The sequence below is a fragment of the Dermacentor variabilis genome, chromosome 6, assembly GCF_050947875.1.
Source record: "Dermacentor variabilis isolate Ectoservices chromosome 6, ASM5094787v1, whole genome shotgun sequence".
NCBI lineage: Eukaryota > Metazoa > Arthropoda > Arachnida > Ixodida > Ixodidae > Dermacentor > Dermacentor variabilis.
In genome coordinates, this window is record NC_134573.1 from 160,602,416 (window position 1) to 160,615,483 (window position 13,068).

Below are 13,068 nucleotides of genomic sequence, written 5' to 3' on the forward strand. Positions count from 1 at the left end.
GGTCAACATAGGGGAAATTGCTTGACCTTACTAATTGAATTAAATGAATGATAAATGAATGAGAATGAAAGTGGAAGAAAAGATAACTTGTCGCGCTGGTGGGGATCGAATCCGCAAGTGACGGCCGTGTATATATATATATATAAACGAGAAGAGAGGGGGTTAACCGAGGGTCCCGATTTTTATATCATGAGAAGCCAACAAACACTGACACCAAGGGCAACATAGGGGAAATAACTTGTGCCTAATAAATGAAATAAAGCAACGATTCCCACCTGCGGCAAGTTGTTTTTTCATCCACTTTAATTTCCATTAATTTATCGTTGCGTTATTTCATTTATTAGGCACAAGTAATTTCCCCTATGTTGTCCTTGGTAAAGCAATGAAGGGGGCTAGTTGGTGAACGTTCATGGTTATATTGCGCTCAGTTTTACAAACACGATGTTAAGGAAGGACAGGTCCTGTCCTTCCTTAATATCGTGTTTGTAAAACTGTGCGCAATATAACCATGAATTGTCCTTGGTGTCAGTGTTTGTTGGCTTCTCATGATATGACTCATAAAAATCGGGACCCTCGGTTAACCCCCACTCTTCTCGTTTATTACATAAGCGAGGGTCTCGAATCCGGCACCATTGATGCCTTCAGGTAGCATATGTGGGTTTATTGACCAGTTGCCTTTCACCCAGAAAGATCACGTTCTCGTGACGCCTGCGGCAAGAAGGACGTTCCACGTCCGCCGCCAAGGTCGGTGAGTGGTGCCGCTGGCTAACACTACCAGGGTTCTACTAGGACACATAAATACCCAAGAAAGTGGATGGGAAAACGGCGCCGTGGTAGCTCAATTGGTATAGCATCGCACTCGAAATGCGAAGGTTGTGGGTTCGGTTCCCACCTGCGGCAAGTTGCTTTTTCATCCACTTTAATTTCCATTAATTTATCGTTGCTTTATTTCATTTATTAGGCACAAGTAATTTCCCCTATGTTGTCCTTGGTGTTTGTTGGCTTTCTCATGATATGACTATATATATATATATATGAAATGAGTCAAAATGACAGTGGAAGAAAAGATAACTTGTCGCGCTGGTGGGGATCGAATCCGCAAGTGACGGCCCCTATATATATATATGAACGCTAGAATTCCGGTACTGCCCGTGCGTATATACACTCAGTGCGTGGTAAGGAAATTTTCCAACAGGATCTGCAACGCGTGCTTGTACCCGTACATGGAAGAATTTCCCCTGCGTTCCAGCCGACGCCTCGATAACTTTTTTTTTCTTTCTCGCAATTGCCAACGGTTCAAGAATAGAAGTTGGCTATGCGGAACTGTCGGGGCAGTGGGTAACGAATTGCTTGAATAGGGGAGTGACTGGTTATCCTATGCACAGTCCTCATTCTGATATTAAGCGTCTTCTGCTATAGCGGTGGGTAGTTTATAAATATGTAACTTGTGGCTTTTAGTGGCGCGAAAGGGACTGCGGCTGTGATGCGCCAGGCACAATTTTTTTTTATAGGACGACTATAAAATGGGTGTTAAGATTGTGTACGAGCTCAAAGTTGGTGTAAATGTGGCATTTAACAGCAGTGGTTTCGGATACAAGTGCATCTTCTTCAACGGGAGATACGTAAATAACTAAATAAATGAGTGTAGAAAGTGGCTCACATTAGTGCTGTACACACGAGAGCTCCTCCATCCGCGTAACGAAGACGACAAAAATCTGGCCAGTGGTAATGAACATTTCTCGTTACCGGCTAGCAGATGGCAGGCATTCTGAAGCTGAGCACGAGGTAGCAAGTTTGATTCCCGACCGCGGCGGCCGCATTGCGAAAACACACACACACACACACACACACACACACACACACACACACACACACACACACACACACACACACACACACACACACACACACACACACACACACACACACACACACACACGCACGCACCTCTACGCATCCAATGAGAGCCTTTAAAATTCCACAGAACTGTTGTCACCTTGCCGTGGAAACCGGTGGTATGCAGCTTCGACTTCTTCCTCGAAAAAATAGGAATGCGACGCGGGAGAGAGAGTCACCACCAGCCGGTCTGGTGCGCTCTTCTTCACCGCTACTTGTATGCTAGTGCCTGCTATATGTACACATTGTATAAAGCTCTTCGTCTCTTCGTCTGCTCCAAGAGTCCGTCTCTCGTCTTCGACCCAGAGTCGCAATACCGTGGTGTCAAGCCTTCATAAAAGATTTTCCTAATTGTGAAGGTAGCTTTCCGGCAAGGCAGTTTTCTTTCTTCATGAACATGCACCGATCGGTCTTTTTTTTTTTTTCAATCGTCGTTTTGAGTGCAAATTGTATGGCGCAGAAGATGTCGACATCACTATAGAGCGCACTTCCGCCTTTTGTTTATGCACAATGTGGTGAAACTAGCATTATACAGTAAAATGTCTCGGTTCCAGCTCATTGCAGACAACTAATTATGTGATCGCGGCCAATCGACGTCATGATAAACCAGCGTTACTATGGAGTCGCATTGCTGTTACGTTTGTTTCGCGAGACCTGTCGCGCGCGCCAGTCAGCCCTTCGTAACATGTCGTGGTACGTGCTCGTGGTCGTTATGCCGTCTGGTGGTTGCGTCGTCGTCCTTTCGGCTTTGTCATCCGGCTACGGGATCGGCGTAAATTGCGCCTTGAAATCGCGCCGCGGACCATTAATTATGAACTTGATTGACGCGCTGGCCAGCGTGTATCGCCTTTTAGTTGTATCTCTACGCCGTCCTGCAAGATAACCCGCTATCGGCCGAGAACGCGTCGGATTGCGACATCGCACGCCGACTTGTACCCTCCGAAAGTCGATGCCTGCATGTGCGGCTCACGTGTGCGCAAAACCGATGGTGGTGGTCTGCGTGCCAACTTTTTACAACAGACGACAAGGTCGAAGTACTTAGTTCGCTGCAATAACTTTGCGTAGTAGTGCAGTGGTGCAATACTTGGGAAGTTGTTGCCCACAAACCTCGCAGGGAAAGTCAAATATACCCAAGCTTTGCAGAACATTAATGTTCACCTCGCGGAGCTCGATCGTCTTACGTATATACAGTCGGCCACGAAAGCTTACGGGACTCGGAATTTGCTAGAAAGCTGAAATGCTGCGAATGCTGGACACATAACCTCGAGTTTAACGTTTTAGCATGTAATAGATATTGTGGCTCGTATAGCAGCAGCTGAGGAGCACCATGCCTTAATTAACAGGCCGGAAATTCATATTTCTCGTACAACCGCGGGGTCCCGTTATCTTTTATAATCTTCAGGACTGTGTTTATAAATTGAAAAATAAGAGAAGATTTACTCTTGTATTATGCATGTGAGTTTACAGTTGCTTTGGTCGGTGGTGAAAAGTAAAATGGGTATTTATAATAATAATAATAATAATAATAATAATAATAATAATAATAATAATAATAATAATAATAATTTATTTCCATCGCCATTACATTGATGGAGGGGATGGGAATAAAAGCGATTGACGCTTGACTAAGTTCCCACCCCCGTACAGCAGGTGAGCAGTGGCATGCATATAAATAACGCAGTTTCACGTGAAGGAATTCAGCGAGGTTTATTAGCATGTATCAGCCTATCTTATGTCTACTGCAGGACAAAAGAGTTAACCGAAACATTTCCACTTACGCCTGCCACGCGTCCGCTCGCTCCAGCCTATGCCCGTGAATTTTCTAATCTCATCACACCACCTAATCCTTGGTAGCTGTCCTCGACTGCGTATCACTTTCCTCGACATCCAATTTGCTGTTCAACACACCGCTTGTTTGCTCCTGTACGTGTTACATGGCCTGCCCTACTCCGTGCTCTTTTCCCTCTTAATATCATGTGACTTATGCGTGGGGCAGACATAATCACTTCGATGCTGTTTGTGAAAATCCAGCAAGATCGCGTGCGTGGGACAAGATGTATAACTATGTACATATGAAAGAGGCTCCAATGGAGTCATACGACCTCTTCTTGAGGTTTCGTTTATAGCTGTTGCATGTGTAAGTGAATATTTACAACGTGAAGCCAACAGACAATGAAACCCAGGAAAACATCTTGGCAAATTAATGTTTCTCTTAATTGAAACATAGAAGTAATGAGGAAAAGAGAAATGAAGGCAGACAAAAATATAATTTGCCTCCGGTGGGAGCCGAACCCACGCCGCTATCGTCGGAAACGCGGCCATTCCTGACGCTCGGTTTGTCAGCAGGCGTTACCAAGAAGCTCGAACCAGCCGACCGAAGCTGTGTGAACGAAGAGGCTAGACGGCGGCATCTGTGTGGGTGGCCCCGACACATCTGTCAGCGAGACATTTCGGCACACAAGCGCGTAGGTGTCGCTGCCCTCGCCTAGCGCGCGCATCTGCAGACCCAGCTCTAGTAAAAAAAAGAAAGGGAGGGGGGGGGGGAGCGTATGTTTCTCCATTTCGTCATTCGGCAGCCCGTCCTCGCGAAAGCTCGTAACGTCCCAGCTGTCTCGGGCAGTTACTGACGCTATAAGACTTGCTTGTGTCTTACGCACGTGCGAGTCAGCAGTTATGGCGCCAACTTAAACCGCGCGTGCGAAACACCGCTAACAAAAGGCCGAGCCAAGGTCCCACCACTGCTCCATATTTTGTGTGGGGAGGAGTCGTCATCGCTGGTAAAGCTTCATAAAATGTGTGTGTGTGTGTGTGAAATATGGATCTGAGTAAGGATATGAGTTAAGGAAATCACCGTGGCCATGACGTTGGAGAGTTTTAGATTAGGGGACGCAAGTGGCTTGCGTACGCAAGAGGGGTCTGCGCATGCGCAGTACCCGCGCCCCCTAGTTCTTGCGCCGCTTTCGTCCCCTAATCTAAATCTGTCTAATACACCAAGCGGATATAAGCTGCGCTGTCAACGTTCTCGGAGGCCAAGCAGAAACGCAGTTGCCCGGCGCTCCGTCGTAAGCGGATGTTGGCGTTGCTCGATCTCCTCACATTGTTTCCGTTTTTCGCGGGCAGACGGCGCGCGCTTCGCGCTCAGTGGAACGGGATGCAGACGATGCGGGTCACCGCGACCAACGCTGCTTCGTACAAATGCGGCATGGACGCATATTTTTTTTTAACTTCACTGAGATTTCTGAAGCCTATTTTACCGGCGACCCGCCGTGGTTGCTCAGTGGCTATGGTGTTGGGATGCTGAGCACGAGGTCGCGGGATTGAATCCCGGCCACGGCGGCCGCATTTCGATGGGGGCGAAATGCGAAAACACCCGTGTACTTAGATTTAGGTGCGCGTTAAAGAACCCCAGGTAGTCAAAATTTCCGGGGTCCGCCTCTACGGCGTGCCTCAGAATCAGAAAGTGGTTTTGGCGCGTAAAACCCCATATTCGATATATTTTACCGGCTGCTGTATAGCGCGCCTTTCTGCAGGGGTTCACGTCTAGATCATCTCGAGTAAACGGGCGTAACGTTAGTGGTTGTACGACGACGTCGACCGGTTCGCGGCCTGGACTCTGACGCGTCCGTTTGTTATGTTGACACGAGCTGTCGGACCTCTCTGTCTCTAAAAATAAACAAGTAACAGCGATAGAGCGCAATTCAAAGAGCCGTAGAATGAAAAAGAACAAAAGAAAAAGGAAAACGCCATTATCATTGCAGTTTTTGTCAGTATTTGAATACAAGTAATAGAGAAAAAAATCAAAATCAGTCCGCACGCTTCGTGTCCGATAATTACGACCCTTTCGAAAGTGTCACTTCAATAAAAGCACTGCTGGGCTGGGAACCGTTAACCACGAGAAGAAAATAATAATAATAATAATAATAATAATAATAATAATAATAATAATAATAATAATAATAATAATAATAATAATAACCTAATACTCACATTTTTGAAAACCATATCCTCTATAAACAAACAGGCATTGATAGCAGCAACTGTTTGTCGAAGCCAACTTAAGTCTCGACTCGACCTCTCAAAGAAGGTGCGCGAATGCAGTTGTAACACGAACCATTTTGCCAAATCATTCTTTCCACAAGCTGTGACAGACCGGAATTTGTTTGCCGAAAAAAAAATATGTTTCAGTGCTTGATAATCACGATTTTTTAATTCCCGCGCCTGTGTTTGTGACAATGCGTCGTTGTCTTAATGCTGTTGTAGCTTTCTATTACGCTTGGAAAACGACAACTTACTCTATGTTCCACCTTGATGAAGGGGGGGGGGGGTGTTACTTTGCTATATGTATATATTGCCTATTTCTGCGAACAATTTAACGCATCTTTCTCTAACTGTCGCCCCGCCCCCTCCCATTTGCGATAATGTCTTCGAGGCGACGCAGGTATTCTGAAAATAAAGTTAATAAATAAATTATTCAAAATTGGAGCAGGTCTGCCTGAAGAATGGAAACAATAATGTTCGCAAACGCATGCGGCACCTTGCGTAACCCGCCGCGCTATGCAGGGTGTCCCAGCTAACTTTAGCCAAGAGTTTAAAAAATATGCGAATGCCACTTAGCTGGACAGAAGCAAGGTAATGTTTGCCGTCGCTTGGAGGTACACAGATTATTTTTTTCATTCCGCCTTATTAGACAGTCTTAATTAATTAATCAACTTCTCAAACATTATAGTTACATAAGAAGTGTCACCGAGAAAATTGTTCAAGTACCTGTACAATTTTTGCATTGACACTTCTCATCTAATTATGTTATTTGAGAAGTTGATTGATCAATTAAAACTAATTATATAATTAGGCTGAATTTAAAAAAAAATAGTTTGAGTATCTCCAAGCGACGGCGAACAACATTACCTTGCTTCTGCCCAGCTACGTGGCATTCGCATATTTTTAAACTCTAGCTAAAGTTAGTTGGGACACCCTGCATAGCTCAGTGGCTGCGACATTGCGCAGGTTCGATGCCCGGTCGCATTCCGATGGGTCCGAATTGGAACAAACGGGCGTAGTGTACTTAGATTTCGGTACGCGTTGAAGAAGCCGACGGGGTGAAAAATTAATCCGGGACTTCCCACTGCTGCGTCTCTCGCATAGAGGGCGCAGTGTTGCTTCAGCGGGCCCCGAAACCTCACGAATCACTCACTTTGCAGGTGAAAACAGCACGTGCATAACCACTGCGCGTACCGAAGACTGATTGCTCTCTCATCTTATTTTTCGGGAAATTGAAATGAATCGACGCGAAACAAATTTTCTTGTATCTGCATATATATATATATATATGTGTGTGTGTGTGTGTGTGTGTGTGTCAGTTTTTGCCAGTATTTGGAGTACGTGTTTCTCGAGTGTTAAGCCAGGGCACCGCGGTAACGCCAAGAAGAGCGCAACAGGAAAAATGTCTAGGCTGCCCTCCTTGCAGGAAGGCAGCATAGTGACAGTTTCGCACACGCACGTGCCATTGTCTTAAGTGCCTTCACCCAAGTGTGCGCAAGTTATCGCCGGGGCAGCCTGCTGTTAGCGACGCCCGGGAACAGCCTGGAAACGTTACAACGAAAGCGCTGAGGCTGCGGCGAGGCAAAACCCTCCCCTTAGCATCTCGTCCTATTGTGCTGTCCGTGACTGCGACTGTTTGTCTTTTCGACTCAGCGCGGCGTGACTAACGTCTCGCCGGGCCACGTGACCGGAAAAGACTCCGCGGTCGCCCGCGAGCAATAGGTCGCTGGCAGAAAGAGGAGGTTGTATATTGGCCGCCCTTATCAGTGGAGGCACCTTTTCTTCCTTTGATTTCTACCGCGGCTCCGCTCTCTTTTCGCTCCGTCGTACGGTTCTGAACGACCCGTCATCGCCTCTGTGTGTGTATACATACCCGGGAGAGCTTTAGTGGGGCGGCCGACGAGGGTGTTGAACGGAGCGCGTTGTGTGCTTCGAAATGCCGGCTTTCGGGCTATTCTGTGTATAGGGTCTTCCGGTCTTAGCGGGAACACCTTAATTGTAGTCAAGCACTTATTGCAGTTCAAATTCGTTTTCAAGTCGTGCCGGCTAACTTTTAGTTGATATCTAAGTTAGACAAGCGCTCGTCCTGTGTTCTTTAGTCGGTTGTGTTCGTTCGCGTTTTCTAACCAAGGACCCCAGACTACCCATTCCAGCCACTTTACCCGGACCTACTCACCCATGACATAAAAATTGTAACAAGTGCAAACACATGCAACCACAAAGTAACAAGGAGGAGACACAAGCGCTGAACTTTGCATGTGTTTGCGCTGTTACAATTTTTATGTCAAGTATGCACCAACTCGCCCAGAAAGAAGATTTAATGAACTACTCACCCAGTTCGCCATATTGATGAAGCCTATACATTAGGCATGCTACGGGCTACTTTTTCCTTCTAGAAGTAGAAGTACCGTGCTTATACTGCCTAGAATACTAACACGGTGTTTGCCCAAACGGACCCGGTGCAGTCATTCTCTGTTGTAAAGTCTTGAAGTCATCGGCACCGAGCGCGAACGGAGGCTGTCTTCGAGTCGCGTACTGTAGTAACCCCAGGGGCTCCTCTAGAATGTTGGTTTCTCCAAATCTCCAGAGGTTAAGAAATTGAGTTTCGGATTGCTGGGGACGCAAGACTGCGACTAGAGTCCGGCGACAGGCTGTCACGTTAGGAGTGGCTTCGAAAGTTTCGACAAAGGCTGTACCACGGGAATAAAGTGACACGTTGACGCTGTTGAACGCGATAATATTGAAATAGCATGTGGAATGCCCATCGAAAAAAAATGCCCATTGGATGGTGTCTCTGTTTGCAGTAATCGACATTCGATTGACGTTTGAGCATCCCTTTGATGTCGCACATATAGGCCGAACGGGCTGTTCTTCCCTGCCGATCCACGTCTTTTTCTTTAATTCACCCGAACTGCGGTCAGTATTTAAGCATGGAATGTTTTAGCTCCCGTTGTCGGCGACCTTCGATAGACCTTGAGCCAAAATCCAGAGCTGTTATCCGGGCACTCTAGACGAGAATGGGGCGAGAACGAAACGAGAACATCCGGGCAACAAATCAAAACTTAATAAAATGCGGTCTCTGGCCCCCAACCCCGTGTACAGGACCGCATTACATACGCTAGTTACTCCTCAAACAAGTTACAACAAAATTTTGCTTCCGATTTCTTCCTGATGTTTGTTTACATTGTCACTCAAGCTGTAACTTCTAGTACGCTGTGTCATTTCCAATAACGACGTCCAAAAGGCAGATACAGTGCACCATACATTTGCCATCTTTTGACGCTGAGACAGGGTTGCCTGTGCTCTTTTCAACGCCAGCGGTCCGTGAGTTCCGCGGCATGGGTTTTGCGTCGCCTCCTTCGAGAGATGGCGCCACGCTGCGTGACCAGGCCGGCAGCGCGTTGCGAGTAATCGTAGTAATTACTCCAACCAGTCTGCTTTGCCGGCAGCCATTTCATGTATACATTTACTCTCGATTACGGGAGAGCTAGCCCTTTTTTCTTTTTTTCCACGTGTTGGTGCCAGAATTTAAAAGGAAAGCAATGTCATGAACGATGAAAACGCAAGGGTTTGTACTTCGCGTTTTCTCCTGGTACAACAAAATTATCTTCCTTGAAATTGCTGCTGTTGTTTAAAGAAACTGTTGACGTGATATCGGCGCTCCGAGCCGTTGACATTTCGGTCCGTTTTAATGTCAACATTGGTGATCTCACACGTTTCCGGCGCCCGCGCTCTCGTCGGGATCATTGGCGCCGCGGTTATTGTCCGCAGCCAACGACCTGTAGCAGAGTCGGGACATCTAATCGAACACCACCAGCGGCGCCTTCGCAACCGGAACCTGACAACTTACATGTTGTTCTCCAGTGCATGAAATTGTGCCAGGGACCAATCGAAACGGCACGCATACACACAAGGAGAAAGAAAGAAAGTAAGAAAGAACGGCTGCATAGAAAAACGCGCTCTGGAATTCCCGCACCCAGCGGCCAACCCGTTCGAGACGGCGACGTCAACCCAGCACTGGGGCGAGCTACCGTGGAAAAAATGCAGGTCCCTCTCTTTTGCCGTCGCGTGTCGGCGGCGCTTAGCGAAATGCGTCCCGCACCCCCTTTTCTCTCCCGCCACTCTTCACCGACTTGTTGTTGCTTCTGCCGCAACGATCTTCAGAAGAGGGGGGACGGCGCCCGCGGCAAACAGCGTGCCAGCAGGAGCGAGCGCTTGAGGTCTTCGTTTACCTGGACACATGACTCAAGAGGTTGCAACGCAGCGACGGCGCCTTCTTGGCTCGGGCGACGGACGGCACTTCTCGTCGCTTGAGTCACACGCTTTCGGGCCCAGCGGTAGCGACGGCGCAAGGCCTGTCCGACACCGCGCTTCTGCGCGCGCCTGCTTTTCCCGCGCCATCGTTCGCGTCACACGCAACGTGCGCAGCGACGTAAACACCGGTGCCTTGCGCGTGCTGGCAGCCGGCGACTCGGATTGTGTGCGTGGACGGTGTGGTACGAGTCTTCTTTCCCCGTCCATTCTATCTGCGCGCGGCTCTCTCTCGCTCGAACGCAAGCCGACTTGCGGAGAAGGAGGTCGGACCAGGCCCAGCCCTCGCCGGCGTAACCGTCGCCGGCCACCGGCAGGCAGGTTATCGTCGCGCGTGTTGTGAGCGCGGCGATTCGCGGCGGTGTGACGGTGTGTGTGTGTATGGTGTGTCCGCACGCGCACGGAGCTCCTTTCTCAAGCCGTCGGCGGCGCCGTCTGCATCTGCGGCAGCAGCAGCTCTGCTCCGAGTGGTTGATTTAGCAGTGCAGTGCTACGCGGACGACCGGAAACTACGTCAGCTATCGCCAGCCGCCGACGCTGTCTCGCCTTCCGATAGCGACGGGAGGACGGACCCATGGCGTTGGCTCTCGCCGGAGTGCCGCCGACGCAACGACTGTCCGAGACCGCGACGACCGCTCCCCGTGCGCCGACGCCGCGAACGCCGCTGGACTCGGTCGCTGCGACGACCACCCGAGCGCTCCTCCTGAGGCCGTTGGTGCTGCCGCCGCCGCCGTCGCCTCTGCAACCATGAGGTTCCTGCGCCGGCTACGGGTGAATAACATCAGAGCGTGGGCTCTCCCCCATCTACTTCGTCTCCTCCCAGCGCACGCGGCATGGTTTTTTTTGACCGTTGGTTCGTGTTTGGTTTGCGTTCGTTCGCCCGTTGGGCGTTGAGCAGGCGCATCTTGCCGGCGTGTTTTGGATGGAAGGATGTGTGTGCGGATGTGTGCGTTCAGTTTTAAAAAATGCCCCCTCCCTCTTGCGGCACTTCCTTCGCACTCCGCGCGTGAGAAGCTTCTTTTGCATTCTGTTCCACACGTTGCCACGCGGATCACGCACCTGTTGGCCTGAACTCTCCCCCGTAGTTCGTGGGAACGCGTGTATGCTGCCGCAGTCGCGTAACCTCGACGGCGTATTTAGGGGGTCACCATCGTAATCGGACCGGGGTGAGCTGCATCTCAAATGCGCGCGCGCGCTGAGCCGCTGAGACGCGCGGGTGAATCTCGAAGCGGGGTCTCGCCAGCTCTCGAGCGTGACGAACGTTCGTCGGTTGCCGCCTCTTCGGTTAAGCAACGAAAGCCTCACGGTAGCGGTGTTTCTCGCCTCGTCTGCCCTGAGAAACTCGAGTGCCTCCACCGAAAGCGTCGTGTTTGCTCGCCCCGCTTGCATGCTTCGGTTATCTTGCCACCTAAACTTGGATTGCGCGATCGCAGCCCCCCCCCTCCCCCTCTTCTTGTCGCTTATCTAGGGTATCTGTTCAGGCGCTGCGCGATGCTTGGGTCGCTCGTGTGTATTTCCCTGCGGAATCGACTTAAAAAAAGAACTTTCAGTTTCGTCTACGTTCATCTCTGAACCAGGATTCGCGTTCTATTGCTCAGGCTTTGGTCAAACGCAGTGCCCATGTTGACATGCGTGTACACTGTTCTCGCGGTAACCTTTACAAATGTGCACATTCTCATGTCTAAAGGTAACGGAAAGAACTGCAACAGCTGCTCTGTATATATTTATGTAGCCTGGCGCCACAGTTTAGCGTAGAGTTGCTGCTGTAACTTTTAAGCATATGGCGAAAACAGTAAAACTAATTCATATGTTACTATTATTATTATTTTTTTTCGCAGTTGTAGTTCTCTTAACCTTAAAGAATCAACCTTTGTAAACGTTTCTGCTACAAAGTTTAAAAAGAAAAATGTATCTTGCTTAATAAACTGCGTACTAGCGGCAGAAATACGAGTTTGGACATGCGATGATTTTGACATTGGTGACGAGTGAAAACTGTTGAACGGTATTGGCGACATGGGAAAAAAAAAGATAAAAAAAACTGTGGCCTGCGCAGGGATCGAACCTACGACCTTCGCGTTATTAGCACGACGCTCTAACCGACTGAGCTAGCAGGCCAGGCGAGAGCCGCGCCGCTAGGAAATCGGAGCTATCTGGACGGTGCGCGCGTGCTACGACTGATTGGTGCAAGTTGACCTAAAGAAAATGGTACTTCGCGTAGCAGTAAGGATAGTTCTCTGGTGCACAATTAGTTCGTGTTCTTTCACAAAGCTGAGGGTGGTCACGTCTTTCTCGAGGGCTCGCTCGCTGTCTCATTCGTTTCATTGCCATTCTTGATGTGCTGAACAGCTTATCGTTGAAGTCATGCCATGCGCCTTTCTCCGGCATCTTGCCCCAAAATGTGACGAGGCTACCAGCGGATCAGTTTGCGAGTTATTTTTTTGTATCGAAACGAGACTGAAAATGGCAGGAAGTTTCTTTTAGGGCAAGTGCTATACGCATGACTGCTTTGTTGCTCGAAATTGGTTTCACGTAGCTCTTTCAGAGGGGGAGGAAATTGGCCTTAGAAATACCGCTGCTTCGTCCTGGCACGTCGATACTCGCACTGTTCACGTATGTACTACGTTGTCCGTTATCCGTTCAGGGCTCCTTCGACGTTTTAACGCGGCCGCATAACGCGTGGACAGGCGTGATCTCTTACACATGACGTCACGGATGCCGTATTGGGAACAGGCTGTATTCGCACTCTCCACTGCGCTGCGTGAGATCAGCCGTAAATGACGCGGACCTAATTAACGCGCTGCTTTTCGTTGAGCTGCAATATTC

General features: G+C 49.0%; 1 protein-coding gene and 1 non-coding gene across 5 annotated transcripts in view; one reads left to right on the top strand and one right to left on the bottom strand.

The window, feature by feature from the left end:
- Nucleotides 1-13,068, top strand: part of LOC142585592 (uncharacterized) — an 88,353-nt gene that overhangs the window by 38,127 nt on the left and 37,158 nt on the right. The window contains exon 1 of one of the 4 annotated variants that reach the window (XM_075696477.1): nt 9,970-11,016. The exons of the other annotated variants lie outside the window; for them this stretch is intronic. Within the exon in view, the coding sequence (XP_075552592.1) occupies nt 10,993-11,016 (24 nt within the window). The 5' untranslated portion in view covers nt 9,970-10,992. Of the gene's footprint in view, nt 1-9,969; nt 11,017-13,068 lie in introns of those variants that run through there. 4 annotated transcript variants of the gene reach the window in all.
- On the bottom strand, nt 12,287-12,360 carry TRNAI-AAU (transfer RNA isoleucine (anticodon AAU)). The gene has a single exon. It is a non-coding gene; the product is annotated as a tRNA-Ile (tRNA).